General features: G+C 49.2%; 1 protein-coding gene across 3 annotated transcripts in view; it reads right to left on the reverse strand.

Moving 5' to 3' along the window:
• HLF (HLF transcription factor, PAR bZIP family member) overlaps nt 1-12,754 on the reverse strand; it is a 49,158-nt gene extending 36,404 nt beyond the window's left edge. The window contains exons 1-3 of one of the 3 annotated variants that reach the window (XM_045182235.3): nt 12,169-12,290; nt 11,185-11,251; nt 9,772-10,104 (exon numbers count right to left, since the gene is read on the reverse strand). In XM_045182235.3, the coding sequence (XP_045038170.1) occupies nt 9,772-10,104; nt 11,185-11,251; nt 12,169-12,177 (409 nt within the window). In that variant the 5' untranslated portion in view covers nt 12,178-12,290. Of the gene's footprint in view, nt 1-9,771; nt 10,105-11,184; nt 11,252-12,168 lie in introns of all 3 variants that reach the window. The other 2 variants (XM_024573028.4, XM_024573029.4) reach the window with 2 other exon arrangements.
• Between the last annotated feature and the right edge of the window lie 3,014 nt (nt 12,755-15,768).

The raw sequence follows: 15,768 nt of genomic DNA on the forward strand, positions 1-15,768 counted from the left end.
ATTTCTATTTTTACATTGCATGTTACCCACTCTTTCCTCCATAAATCTTTTGGTGGCCTTTGGTCTTTTAAAAGCAGTAGTATTATTTTGACTGGATCTGAGATCTCCATCCTATTTTCTTTTTCAGGTTTTCTCCAGCAAAGGCCTTCATAATCCCTGTCAGTGATACTAAGGCCACAGCATAATGAATCCATTCTAAGGCGAATGAAGTCCTCCCGTTCCATCCTTCGGGCAGACGGAGTGTAGCTGTTTGCCACTCTCCTCAGAAGAACTCTGCAGGTCTTGGGTACTGTGACCTCTGTTCTGGGTAATCTGATTACTGCCTGTGTAGATGATCTTGTTCCTCTGGTTTACAGCACGGATTCCCATTGGCCAGGGCCTGGAGGCACCCTTCCCAAAACAAACCTTAGCTTTCCCCATTCAATTCTATTCCAGAGGCATTTCTTGTGCATGAATGGACAGCCTTGCTTAACTCTTCCCACTAAAGTGCAGCAGCGAGGCGTTCCCTCTCTGCTCTGCCGTCCACGCCTGGGTTTCTCAGCAAAGACATCAAAGCGCACTGCTACCCACAGCTAATTAGAAAAGAACGCCCTGCTCTTTCCCACTCAAGGAGTTTCTGCCAAAGCGTTTATTGCTGCCGATCCATTTATGCGATCCCACTTCCTAAGAGCACATTTTGCCACGGGTGATTTAGTGTGGTAGCTCCCTCGAGCCTCTTTCTGTAGCACACGCTCATTGTTTGTGGGGATCTAGGGAAAGAGGTTTAATTAGCCATGCGCCATCCGTGATTATAAGACCCCCAAGTCCCAAAGCATCTTCCAAAAATCATTCATGAAAAAACAGAATCCTAGATTAAACTTCTAAAAACAAAACTTTTAAGGGCCTTGTGTGACAGTGGAACTGTGTGACTTTTCAGGACAGAAAATAAGACTGGATCCCCATTTTGAGCTGGATGGGCAGGCAGCTCAGACAATAACAATATCTGCTGAAGTCAGAGAAGAAGGAAGACGTGTTAGGAATTTCCACATTAAGTCATGGACTGTGCACCCACCAGAAGCCAGGGTCACAGAAACGAGTACTGTGTCGTTTTTCTCCAGCAGATACTCGATTCTGCCAACACTCCTGCGATTGTCTGCGATACACAGGGGGAGGTGAAACCGCACACGCTGTTATTTTTTATCGAAGTGAACCGGTGTGGGTTATGACAACTCCCCCTGCTCCCTCGAATCTTGGCTTGATGTCAGAGCACACTCAGGGGTACCTGAACGAGTCACTTCATGCTGGCGCCACTCTGCTGCTCCCGGCCCTCCTCCCAGAGCCCAGGTCCTCCCACCAAGTTCCCTTCCTCTAGCTGTGCTCCCAGTACAGAACACACACACATGCACCCACCCCAGGGCCACCTTATCTGAGCGCGCTGTGCAGTTAATTCCCGTTTCAGGGAAGAAGGAAGCCACACATACAAGGTCAGGACTCAAGAATGCAAAACTGTAATAATGACTCCTTTGTCTCTCAGGAGTAAAATTAATAAGCTGGCCAGAAACGTAGCTAAGTATTTTTAGCTTGATATTACTGCTGCAGGTAATGCTTATAAGCAAGTGCTATTCGGATCACTGAGGCATTAACGCCTGCTTTCCCTCTCTCCCTGTCTCATATGGACACACACACACACACCGCATACACACACTCACAGAAAGCGGTTCCCTACACTTGCTTGCAAACCTTACTAGGTTTATAAAATAGAAGCATTTAAGTGTGATGAATGTGAATGCGTTTAGGTTTATTAAAATCTATTTTTCTACTCCTATGAGACCAGGCCTGCTTTTAGACTTTTAAATTCTGAACCATTCAAATCCCTCAAATTATTTCCTTGCCAAAGAGTGTTTCCCCCAATCACCCAAATTATGGGCTTTATAAGTGAAACCTAAACCCTGTGTTTTTGAATTACTTTGTCTACATCATTAGAACACTATGTTTTGAAAAGCTGTTTGATGTTCAAGGGAGAGTATTTATTTTCCAAACAATAATAATAAGGAAGTCCCGGTTTGCCAGAGGAAACTATTGTGAAGTATCTAAAAATGTTTCCAATCCAACCTTGAACCCAAGTGGAAATGTCCACATGCCACTTCCCTCCTGAAAAACCTTCCAGGGCTCCCCACTGCCTGCTGGATCAAGTTCAAGTGCTGTAGCCTGGCATTCGCGCAGCTGCCAGCCCAGCTGGCACCCACCTCTCCAGACGCAGCTCCCTGACTCCTTCCTATGAATTTTCTGCACTAGCCAAGTGGATCTACACCTTGTTCCCTAAACACCCCGTGGGCATTCCTGCCTCTAAAACTCTGCCCACGCACCATTCTGGCTCCTCCGCCTCTCCCTCCAGGCCCAACAGAAGGTCCAGCTCTTCCAAGAAGCCTCCCCCTGGGCACTGTTGCCCTGGGCAGTGGCTGCTTCCTGTGAGGTCTGGCAGGTCGTGTTGTCTGTGCTGCTCCCTCATTTTGAAAGATGTTACTCACTTTCTTTCACTCTCCCCTTGCTACAGGAATCAGCGGCTTCCATGAATCCATCATTTGGCACAGAGAGCATGCTAGCTTGTCCTGTCACTCATCCTTTTCCCTAAATGTCCTATCTTCCGTACCATCCCTGCGACACGGCCATCCCCTCGAGACCAGCAGCCGAAGCGTGCTCCTGCCTGTCTGCCCCAGGGTACAGCACAGTGCCAAAGCTACTTCTGGGTGCCATCCACATTGCTCCTTGCTCCCACGACTTCTCTGTTGCTTTCTAACCTTCATACCATTTACCGGAGAAAAGTAACAGAACTGACTTGTGGTAGAGGGCCACGCTGGACCCTTCGTGCATGTTCGCTTAAGCTCATATAAACCCAACAAAGATGTTACTTTGCAGATGAGAAAGTGAAGGGTCAGAAAGAATAAGGACGTGCCCATTAAAGGGCCGTTTCGGGGAAAGAGGAATTATTATTCTGGAGTGTGTACGTAAAGTCTCGCTTGTAAGCAGGGGGGGTGAACTGGACTGGACCTTTTTCCTCTCCCAACACCGTAACATACCTCTCTAGTTTCTTTACCCCTGAGGCCATTATGTTACGTCAAGTACAATTACTAATGCCTATTATTAAAAATGCAATGGTAACATTGATGGATTGACTGCTTTACTAGCAGATGTATCATGGAGAAATCTAACCAAGAACTTCCTTGAACTGTATTTTGGTTGTTTGATTTTTTAATCTAGTGAGGGAGGAGGAATAAATAAAGATTACAATTAGTGACCCAAGGTTACCTAAAACTCAGAGGCTAAGAGAGGCAGAGAAAATTTGAGGTAGAGAAGCAGAGAAGAAATTTAAATTGCTTGACCAAAGGCCTTCATTGACTAGGAAGGGGAAAATATGGAGACTCCAGGGCTAGGTCCTCCCATGAGACATGAGGTCAGATGGTAGCAAGGATGCTTCTCACAGCAGCGAACCGTTACCGAGCACTTCCTGGGTGCCGGGCTCTGTGCCAAGTACTCTGCATGCACGTTGGCTCCTAGGACCGTCTACAGCTTATGAGGCAGGTCCAATATTATGCCAAAGTTCCAGACGGGAAATCAGAAGCTCAGGTCATTTAAACGACCTGCCGGAGACTATGAGCAAGCGTGGCACGGTCAGGAGTCACACCAGGTTGGCTGGTTGGTTGGTTGGATCTTATGGCCTGATACACCACGATATGGCCTGTACCAGAAATGTGTCTCAAACACAAGCCATTCTGATGGACGTTGTGAAGGGTGAGCCAGCAGGTACCTGTGGCTTAAGGACATGTATGTTTATTCCAAAATGATGGTTTAGTGGCTTCAGGCTGACACTTGCTGGGGCAATACCAAATATTATAGTGAATGAAAAATATTCTCATCCATTCCCATTATAGAATCAAATACAGACCTTGTACCTCCCTGTCCTTCTGCCATATATTCTTTTCCAATGTTTTTTTTTTTCTTTTGAAATCTTATTACTTCCCCTACTACCTTCCCTCCTCCCTCTATTTTCACTGCTGAGACATAAAAAATGATTCCTGGGTAAAAGTGATTAGCGCTGGTTGGCAGAGAGGTTTCTGAGAAGCTTAATAAATCACTGCTATCCTCTCCTCTGGCTTTCTACTTTCGGATGTTATCAAGGCTTTTATTCTTCCCACCTCCCCCAGCCTTTCCTTCTCCTCTACCTCGTTCTGTCTCTACATGGCTATTTTTTCTAGTCTGGTAAGCACAGTGCTGAACTGGGAAGACTCTGCCAAGACCTTTGGCAGGAGCTGGCCTGTAGGAATCCTGCCCACCACAGCGATGCAGAGAAGACGGGGCCTCTGGGCAGACGGGCGGGAGACAGGGCCAAGTTTGGGGTCTGGCTAGAATGTGGGAGAGAGCAGGTTTCCCTGGCATCTGAGTTGCCCTACAGACCTCAGCTTTCTCATGCCAGGGTCAGCGTTACAATTTCTCACTGGCACTCGCTGGGCTTCTCCTGGGAAGAGAAGCAAGCATGGGGGAGGGGAGCGGAAGCAAGCCAGCACACCACCCGGAGTTGGGCGAGCTCTGCAGGGCACAGCCACGTGCCTGAAGCACACGGTCACGCAGGCAGGCAGCCAGGGTTGCCAGGGCTCACGCAAGCTGGGCCCTGGAGTGGCTGGAAGTTGGAGCAGGGGTGGTGCTGGGCACCAGGTGAGTGGCTGTTTCTACACAGGAAGTGCTAGCCCAGAAGCGATGCTGCTGGGTGAACATCAGGGATTGACTTGTCCTAACTCAGAATGAAGGAGGAGAGTCAAGCAGGCTGCACAGAATATTGGGACTGCTGACAAAAAAAAAAAAAAAAAAAAAAAAAGCATGTCCTATTTTTGCAGAGGGAAGGGGACGGGATGGAACAAATCCCAAGTGAAGAACAGGGGCTGGGGACACGGTCATTCTCCTTCCTCCGTGCCACTGACACCATCACGGCAGCTCCGGCACCGGGTCTCCATGGGCCACTCGCCATGCCACCTTCTGTGACGTGGTATCTTGCCAAACCCTGCTAAACCCCAGGGAGGGGGGACATTGGCAGTCTTCCTTCTACTGGTGAGTAAACTGAGGCTTAAAGGGATTGAGAAATGAACACAAAGTTACATAGAAGGTCAACGTGAGTCCAGGCTGTGGACCCGAGTCCCTGGACTGCTGCCTGTGCCCCTGACAAGCATGCCACCCTCGTCCGTACCTCTCTGCAAACACCTCTTGCCAGAAGGCTGGAACTACTGCCCCGGCAGCGTCACAGCATGACACGGCCAAGAGGCTGGGCAAGCCTGTCCTCAGGGCTTGGTGGAGAAGATAAACTCTTAGGGGAGACAGAGAACAGTCTGCCTGCCTCCACGGCAAAGTTGACTCTCCCCTCTGTGTGATCTCCTTGATCCTGAGGCTCTTCCAAGACACTCGAGGCCCAGAGCGTAGAGGCTGGCAGTCACGATGCCCCCAACCTGCAGGTGTGTCAGTACGCTGGGTGGGAAACATATGAACTGCTTGCACTGAGGGGAGGGAGAAGCTGCAGCTTCATCTCATGGCTTTGGGAAAAGCAACGGAGTGCCAGTGCCTCAGCAGGACCTCCTGCCACCCCAGACCCAGGAGCACAGGACTCCCCCCACCGTCACTCAGATCCCACAGCCAGCGTTGTCCTTCCACGCCTAGACCTCCTCACAAGGGAAGGTCAGCAGAGACAATACCGATTCCAGCCTGGAAAAGGTGCATGGGGTTCCTCCTGGCCTCCCCCACCTTCTGTGCCGCCCACTGAAGCTCCCCTATTCCCACACCCCCCCATATGGGAGGGTTTTCACTTCACTCCATAACCAGCCTTCACCCTAACGCAGTCTCTGAGCTCAGAGCTGGAAAGAGAGCCTTCTCGATTCTCAGCTGAACACGGGTCTAACAGTGCAGGACACCCCCAAGCTATTCAAAGAAAAACCACCAGAGGAAAAGATTTCAACTCTGGCTTTACAAGCATGCGATTTAAAAATAACTCTGCCTTTGTCTGCTATAGATGACTTTCCCTAAAGGGACTGCTGTCCTTAAAGCAACTGCTCAGTTCTCAGGGCAAACAGATCCTTATTTTTCCAGTACCTGGCGCTTCCAAGTACCACCTCTGGTAGCACCTGAAACGCAAACACTGACAGGGGCAGGATGACTCCGCCATCTCTGCTGGCCTGGGTCACCCCGGAAGCTGCCCCTCAGGTGCCAGAGGAGCTCTTGCAGGTGGCTAGAGCGTCGGCGACCACCACTCTTCTGCTTTCATGAAGATGCCAGCCCAGAGCGCCTAGCGATCTCCCAGAAGCCACAGGAGGTTTCAATGGGCGCCTGGGTCATTTCCTCAAAGAAAAGTGTATTTCTACAGATATCTGATCCGTTCTTGGATCAGAGGAATCAGGATGGGCGCATAAAATAGGAAATGGGGCTGGGGGCAGTCATGGTAGATAGTATAATTTGCAAGAACGCTCACCTTGTCATTCCCAGACACGTTTTGGGCAGACCTAGAAATGCACAATGTGTCTGTCACCTTACGGCTCCACTCCCTTTCAGCCAGGCAGGGAGCCTGAATGACACAGTGCTATTGAGCGTAACTCGAAAGATGCAGATAGCAGAAAACAAATGTTTCATAAAATTACTCTGAAACTGTCTCTGGATTAACCCCATGCCATAGCCTTACAACTAAAAGTGTATAGCTCTGCTCTTATTAACAGTATTCTTCATCTTGAAACCTAACCGTCTCCTGACATTCTCGAAGGTCGCGCTACAGAGCGCTACAGGAGGTACGAAGCCCCCGTTGCGTGTGTGACAGCGTCCTGGATGAAGCCCAGGACTCTTCGACTTGCTGTCCAAGTTGAAAGTCTACATCAGTAGTTCTCAACAGGGGTGATTTGGCCCCCAGGGGACACCTGGGCAGCAACTGGATCCATTCTCACTCATCACAGCTGAAGAGAGTGTGAGTGTGTGAGTGTGTGTGTGAGTGTGTGTGTGTGTGTGTGTGTGTGTGTGGTTCAACTTCCTACCATGCACAGGACAGTCCCCACAGGACAGTCCCCGAAACACCCACACTGCCCAGGTTGCGAAACCCTGCTCTGCACTGCATTTATACAATTCCCAGAATGCTCAAGGCTACATCTGTGCGCTTCCCTTCTGAGGACTTACTTTCCCCAAGGTTAACTTGGTATTTCTGGTCTGGCCACCGGTGGGATTACATAGCACAATCAAGAACTTTCTCCTTTTTCAGGTTTGCTTGTGAGATGCCATCCAGCACGTCCCCGCCCCCTATTATAACCTCCCTCACGACCAACACTGTATAAGCAGCAGGGGGTTACTTCATCTGCATCTGGTATTTGAAGAAGAGCTTTAACTTTCTTCCTTCTTGGTTAGGAGCATCATTGAGTTTTCAATTGAAAGAAGATCTTGAAGCGTGTTTCCATTATCAAAAAGAGACACTTAAATGACAAGTTAAGTATTTATAGATCCCACTGTCCTCTTGGATCTTAAGGCCCTTCCTTCCTCCACAAGCGAACAAATGACACCCACTGAAACTCAGGGGCCCTTCGCTTTGGACGGTGAGCCTGACTCAGGCATCTCGAGTTCCTGAGAGTCACTGATGAATACTGATCCTAACGAGCTCCGACGACAAACGACCTTTACAGAAGCCTCAAATCCCCAAACCCTGATTCTTGATTCTCTCTAGGAACCAAGCTGTGGGCGCCTAATATTTGCATGCCTCTGGGGGAAAATATGGAATTTCTAACATGGTGTATCTTGCACTTGGCAGAGGATTAAAAAATACTTGTCAACTGAATGAAAGTGTTAGGGTTCAAACACCCCAATCCAGTAACTGCTGGTCCAAATTTCCTGATGCTTTTGTCCAGAATAAGTTAAATACTGTACCTAATTACTTTCAGAAGGTATTTCAGGACACAGGGGTTGAAGTAAATGACAAAAGCTGACACAGAAATAACAACAACCATAATTGCTCTCGTTAATAGAACATTTGCGCTAGTAGTCATTTGACCTTTTTATACACGTCATCTCTAATTTTCGCAATAACCCAATCAAACAGAAATCATGCCATCTACACAAAGAGAAACTGAGGCTCCAAGACTGTGTCACCTTGTAAGGTCACACAGCTACTAAGAGGTACGTCTCATTCTGCAGAGCAGGGTGACTGCGCCACAGCTGTGCCTACTCACTGGGGCTCCGTCCCCTTCTCCCTGGTTTTCCCCACTTCGGTTATTTTTGCTAGTTGTGTGTTCCTGGGAAGAAAGTGAAGACGGTGCCACTGTACATTCTTAGTGACAGGGACTCAGGGTCACATGAAGGAGTATTTCCCCAAGCTTCTGCAGCCTCCGGGGTTGGTGAGAGGTTAAGGCTGAACTCCATTCCAGCCAGTAGCCTTGAGTTACAATTCAAAGCAGGTGTTGGAGAAGGGGCCCGCACAGAGAGCTATGAGTGGGAGAACTCTAACTCCAATACTAATACTACTCAAGGGAGGGGTGTGCTCTTCCTCCTTTGCATCATTTCCTTCACTTTAACCTTGCTCTGCATGTCACAGAAATTCTGTATGGGACGAGGACAGCAGCTTCAGGAGGGACCTCCAGCCCAAGCCGCCCACGGTCCTGCTTTCTGTCCTCCCCTGCAGCTAAGGCCCTCAGCTCCGCCACCGTCCTGACCGTTTATCTGGCTGAACCTTTGCTCCTGGTCACCTGTGCACAGAAAACGGTCTTTCTTCCTGTTCGTTTGGTGCTCGGGAGCGCTAGAGGCCTGCAGCCTCAGCGGCCCCCACGTGTGTTTACCTCTGAGCACTTGGCAGTGGGTTCTGAAGAACTGGTCATTTCAGGTGACGTTTTTGTAATATTTCAACACTATTTACAGCTGACCTGGTGGCCTTGCGGGCTTTCACAAAAGTAGATTAAGTGTGGCAGACAGATGAAAATGAAAAAAAAGAAATATGAGAATAATTTGGTTTACAGGAATACTAAAGAGAAATATAGGGTCTGGTGTTGAAAAAGGCTAATGAATATGAGAGTGGCTTTTAAATTCAATTTCTCAATTACTGACAACACAAGATAGAAAGATAAAAAAAGCTATCTGCTCCACACCCCTAACTCACATTATTTTTCCCTTTAGGCCAAGACAAGGATGAATATGGACAAAGGCAAACCACAGCCTCACAGAGAGTCTACCCAAATCATTCAGCAAGAGCCTAGTATCTGTGTGTTTAGGGAATGGGGAAGACAGATGGCAGAGGAGATGGACACCTGAATTGTCCAAACCATTAACTGTAAGTTGGTATTTCTTAAACCGCAGTCCTTGGGTCAGCTACATCAGAACCCACCCCCCCCACCCACCCCCTGCCAGCTGGTTAAAAATGCATATTCCTAGGCCATGACCCCAGACCTGAACAATCAGAATTTCTAGGGTAGGTGTCCACAGAATCTGCATTTGGCTGGCTCTCCAGGTGATACAGATGCTCACGGAATGGGATAACCACTGCTGTGGATGAAATATGGGGGGCGGGGGGGAAGTAGGTTTACACTGTGAGCATGCAAACCAGTTTATTCTTGATTATTTATTATGGTATCGTTTCCCATACGAACAACTGTAAGCCTATATTTGCCCCATCCTGTACAAGACTCCTCTTTTAGAGCAAGCTAAGTGCCCCTTGATGAAGGTGTTTATGCCCCCCCCATTCTGCCCCTCCCTTTAGCCCTCCTCCCCGTCTGGACGGAGAGCCTTCTGAGAGTTTACCTGGTCTGATGGGGCTCTGCATGCAGTTCGGGGATGGGATGCCCGGGTGAATGGGTGCGGAGGCCCGGCTGCTGAGGTCCATGACGGAGGGGGCAGCTGAGGAAGCCGGCTGCAGCCCAGGAGGGTGCGGGCTGTGGTCATGCTGAGGGCTGGGGGGAATGCCATTTTCCGACAAGAACTCCTCCAGGTCCATGTATTCCAACTGGAAGGTATCTCCATCATAGGGGAGGGTTTTGTCCCATAAGGTGGGTCCCAAGAACGCCGACTGGGGCACCGTCGGGCTGTTGCTCTCATCATCCAGCTTCTTTCCCTTGTCTTTGTCTTTATTAAATGCTGCAGGAAAAGGGGAATATTGGACTTTCAAAAGAAAAGTTTCTTTTTCCTTTTTTTTTTTTTTTTTTACCACCTCCTCTGGACTCTGCTACAAAACCACTAGTCACAACCACCAGGGTTGTCTGGCTGCTGGCTTTTGTGGGTCTGGAGTTAAAAGTTCAGGCAGGACGTGGATCTCTGCCTGTTTTTCAACATCTTCCTATTTACTTTGGAAAGAAAGCACTCGTCCTCAGGACAGGGCTACAGACTGCCCTAGGGTATAAACAAGAGAGCACAGACCTCAGGGCATTATCCGAGGAGACAAACAATCGAAATCTACGGTGGAAACACAACACCTGCAATTACATAAAACTGCTGTGATTTCTAAGACAACGGGCAACAACCAGGCAAATTCAATACAGTAAAAATATGAAGTCATTCAGACTTGGAAAGCCAGTGAGTTGGCTTTTCATATATTACCTCCAAAAATGTCATACTCAACTTGCAAAGAGTGATCACCCCCATTTATAATGAGGACGTGGAGACCCTGAGCCTTGAAGGAACTTGACCAATTGGCGCGGAAGAAGACCAAGAACACCTCCTGAGCTCCCATGTGTTTGCTTCTAAAGCCATGGGGCAACACTGCATTTTACAAAAGGAGGGTTTTGTTTTTGTTTTTGTTTTTTAAATACACGGTGTTTTCTTCCTCTGCTTCCTCCAAACACTTAAGTGTAATCCAAATCACAAAAATTATACATGTATGCAACCTATCAAAAGCACAGCTAATGGAAAAGGTGGTTTACTCTACATACCTATGATGCAGGTATGCAGCTATTTTTACCTGGAAGTATGGCCTCACCCCATGAGGGCTTTAACCAGAGCTCTGAATTTTGTCAAGTCTGGTACTCAGGCACTGGTGAAATCTGGGATTAAGGAATTTGGTTTCGGAGTTCCTTCCTCAGAGAAACAGCCTCCACACATCATCCATTCTAACATGCCACAGTCTCATCTGCCGAGAATCTGACTTAAAACCACCATGGATGCAAAGAAGATGACAAGCAGCACCTTCCTCCCAAGCGCTACTCCTTAAAGGACAGTTACCGAGAAAGCTGTGCTCTGCAGACCGCGAACCAAACCCCTCGACGATTGCCATGCAACAGGTTGCCTCCTGCTAGGAAAGAAGATGCGAGCACTCCCAATATATTTGCAGCCAAATGATCTTTCAAGACTTGAAGCCGCACCGGCCGCATTTGCTGTGATACAGAAAGCAAGAAACCGCAATAGCCCAAATGCCAAATCCCTGGCGGCACCTCGGTTCAGCACCTCCTTGCACGACCCCTCGGGTCCCTCCCCAGCCAAGGTTGCTGGGGAAGGTTTGGGACTTACCAGGAAAGGGCTCGAGCCAGAGGAGGCTCCTGCGCAGTTACACGTGAGCCTGCTCCTCTCTCCCCTCCCACCAAGAAAGTGCACGGGAGGGGGGAAAGTGTCAGCGCTGGAGGCGTGCAGGGCCTCCCGCCGAGAGACAACCCCCACCCCCCTGCCATTTCTCACCCCCCTTTCTGAATTACTCTTCATTGCGACTCCGTTCAGACCTCCTGAGTTCCAAATCCCAACTAACAACATAAACATAATATGATCGCAATACGAGGCCTGGGCAGTAAGGCACCCCCACCTGAGCCCCCACATGCCCAAAGGCAAGCCCCCTGGTTTCTGCTCCCCAGACGGAACAGCTCTGCCCCCGCGAAGACGGTTTCACTCTGAAGGCGGACAAGCCTCTTTTAGGAAACACTGACCTGTCAAGTTACCTCTCCCACCTGCGCCGCAGAATTGGGACCCAGGGAGGCCGGGCCGGGTCCCCATGGCGATGTTTTAAACATTGCTCGGTAAGCGGGACCCCAATTCTTGAGGAGGGGTGGGGTGATGGGAGAGCTCCTCCCGTGCATTAAAGCAGGGCCAGGGTGTCGGGACGGGGCGGGGGCGGGGTGGATGCTCCAGCGAGCTAGCAGGGGTGCCATGCCAAGGTGGGGGGGACCCCAGGAGCGTCGTCCCTTCCCAGAGCGGGGCAGCCGGGAGGGCAGCGCTCACCGTCTTCATGATGAAGGGGGAGCTTCAGTGGGTTCTCCAGCAAGGACCTGAGCACGCCGTAGGGAGGCGGGATGAAGGTGGGATTCAGGGGAAGCGGTCGGGACATTTTCTCCATCGCGTTGAAGATATTTTTTTTCTTAAAAAAAAACCCCAAACAACAAACACCGCCCCCCCTAAAATGTTGCTGAGGTTTTTCCTCCGTCCTTTGCCAAAAGTACTCGCTTGGAGACAAGAGAAGAAAAAAATTACTTATATCTTTATAAATACATCTGCATGAAAAATAAAACAAACTTTCAGGTCCCCGGTGCAGACGGTCTCTGGAGAGCGCGCCAAGTGCCCGCCGGCTCCGCCGCGACGTGCGGAATGCTCTCACCTGCCCTGAACCCCCTCGTCTTGTCAAATGTTCAAAATTGCAAAAAAGAAAGACAAAATATGCAGACTGCCGCAAAACAGCGGAAGACACCGCGCCACGGCGGCCCCGTCCCGCCAGCGCCCGAGGCCACACGCGGTCCCACCCCACCCCCCTCCCCGCGACGGCGGCCGCTGCTCCCCCGCGTTCCGCGGCCCCGCAGCGCCGGTCTCAGCGCATCCGGCCACCCATGTGCCGTGGCCCTGACAAGAGTGACGTCAGGGCCCGCACCGCGCGCCGATAGGCGTACAGGGGGCGGGGCCACGCGCGTGCCCCGCCCCCAGCCCCGCCCTCCGCGGCGACGTGTTTAGCATCGTCGCGCGCGCGGATTTTCCGGGATCCTGCGGAGCTGGCAGGTTGCAAAGGGACAGGTGCCAGATCCCTCAGGCCAACGTCCTGGGCTTAGAATTTGATTTTTTTCAGGGTAGTTAGAAGAATGGGGAATTTAGTTCAGGCGTTTTCAACCTGGGAATAACCTGGGGACTTTAAAAAATCCAGATGCCCAGGCCACATCCCAGATCAATTAAGTCAGACCTCTGCGCCGCCATCCAGGCATCATTAGTTTGTAAAGCTCCCCGGCGGTTCTAATGAGCAGTCACGTTTGAGAACGACACATTTAGGTCAATTGAAGATAAATACTCTTCTAAATATTTCTCCTGGCCCCAGAGAGCTTAGCGTCCCCCTCTCCTGACCCGCTCCCTCAACCACGGAAAACAGCTACCTACCGGAAGTTTTAGTAATATACAGAAAGTAGAGTGGAGAGGGCAGCGCTTGATCTAGCGCTGTGAGCTGTTTCCCACGCTGTCAGGGGGGTAGCGATAGGGATACACAATCGCCTGCCATTGAATGAGGTCAGGAAAGAGACACACACACTGAATGGGATCTTAGGAATAGTTGCTCAAGGAAAGTACAGATGACCATTTGTGGGTCAAGTTACAAAGTCCGCACGGTAATTACAATAAGTTTGTAAAGTATTTCTAAAGGGGGTCTCGGAGTTCATTGCCATAGCAGCAGCGTCTCTGGCTGTCACGTTGACTCACCGCAGCGCTGGTGGCCCAGGAGTGCTCTGTGCACCCTTGCCCCCAGTGTGAGTACCCCCCCCCCCCACGACTTGGGGTGGGCTCAGGGCGATGGCATCCAGGCCTGGAGAGCTCCAGGGAAGCAGTTCTTTCTCCACTCCCGACATCTCCTCTCTAAGATCCTGGCAGCGCGGTCGGGAGAGGGTCTGCAGGAAGGAATGGGCACGAACTAAAGAAAATGTTCTTTCACTGAGACATAAAGGCCTTCTCCAGTGTAAAGACCTCCATAAAGGCCACATCCCTGGAATGGGATAAGGGGGAGTCTTGGTGCGTTCTGCTTTCCTGGAGCCCCCCTGGAGGGAGGTGGCAGGGAGAAGGGTCCTGGAAACCAGGAGACCGGCAGGGCCGCATGGGTGCAGGGTGTCCCAGGCAGAGTGACTTCTGGCAGGTTTTCCTCTCTGAGCTTCAGTTTCGTCATAAAAGGGCATATGATCAAATGACCTCTACATTTTTCCCCTACTTGAAAATTACGACTAAAAGTTCAGGTAACAGTTCTAAGCGAGGTGGTGTTACATTTCAGATTTCAGCCAAATTTCGAAAACAGACTTTTAGCTAATGCTAGGTACATGTATTGAGCTTCTATATGCCAGAGACTGTGCTGGGACTCGGGAGAAAAGGATGAATAAGACTATTCGAACCCGCAAGAACTCACGGTTTGGGGTCTGGCATATCTGCAAACATTATAATACAGTCTTAGAAAAGCAAAAATGGAGAGACAGAGGTGCCACGGGCACTTGCCCTTGGGAAGGGAGTCCAGAGAAGGAGTCTGAGCTGGGCATGGAGTTAATGGTCTTTCCTGAACTTACCAAATCTCTCAATTCTATTATATTGTTCTTCAGAAAAAAGGGACTCCCCCTCCATCCCTCTGGAGAGGCAAAGGCTGTTTCCTTGCTTCATTCCCCCACCTACCTATAACCACTCCCCCACCCCCCAAAAAACCCATGGTCTCCTTAAATGGCTTCGTCATGTGGCCTCTCCAGTGGAGGAGACTTCTCACCTGCAGCTCAGGGCGGCCCCCAGCCGGCAACCCAAAGTGTGTCCTGCCCCCACCCCCACCCCCACCCCGTGTGCAGTGCTCACCAACTCTTTGCTGGCTCCAGGTCAAAGCAAGACACTTCCCAAGCCTTGAGTTAATGTGGGAAGGGACCACACCAAGTGTCTGTTCAAGTTCCTTGCCCATTTTAAGATTGGGCAGTTTGTCTTTTCACCATTAAGTTTTAGGAGTCTTTAAACACATGTTGGGTGGAGGCTCTTCACAGATAGATGTGCTGTGAGTATTTTCTTCCAATCTGTGGCTTGCCTATTAGTTTTCTTAACATTGTCTTTCCACGAGCAGAAGTTTTTAATTTGATGAATTCGATTTACCAATTTGATTTGCATGATTTTTACATTCTGTGAACTAAAAAACATTTGACTACCCCAAGTCTTAGAGATTCTGTCCTCTAAAACTTTTATCATTAAAAGTTTTATTTATTTAAAGTTTAAGCTTTTCCATTTAGGTCTCCGACCCATTTCAAATTAGTTTTTGTGTATAGTGTTGAGCCGCCGCTTCTCCTTCTTCTTCTTCTTCTTTTTTTTTTTTTCTCATGGGACTATCCAATTATTCTAGCAGCAACCATTGAAAAGATTTTCATCTCCCACCTTGAATTGCTTTGGTGCATTTACTGAAAATTATTTGACTGTATATTTGTGTGCGACCAAAACCCTTGAACCCAAGGGAAAATGTATGCTTTATCTCTGAGTACAGAATAATGCTATTTCTAAGTTTCCTGGGTTCTAATTCACATCGAGCAACAGAACAAAGTTCATCAAAGTTCATGGCTAAAATGAATGGCTCACGTTCAATGGCCCATGCATTTTGTTACAAGGCTGTTTGCAATGTGGTCCACCTAACTTGAATAAGAGCCTAGATGTAGAGGCAATGGCCAGTTTGCTTTTGATGTGTGTGAGCAAATAATCAAGTCTGCTGGATACTTTTGGGTATAATTCTCAGTATTTCAATGTTCCCATCCTAACCTGTCTGTGCTTGAAAAAAAATTCAAAAAGGCCGAAACAAAATCTCCTTGTTGGAAAAATCCAAACAAATAAATATTATCAGAAAAAGATTTGACA

This window comes from Desmodus rotundus, chromosome 9 (assembly GCF_022682495.2).
Source record: "Desmodus rotundus isolate HL8 chromosome 9, HLdesRot8A.1, whole genome shotgun sequence".
In the NCBI taxonomy this organism is placed as follows: domain Eukaryota; kingdom Metazoa; phylum Chordata; class Mammalia; order Chiroptera; family Phyllostomidae; genus Desmodus; species Desmodus rotundus.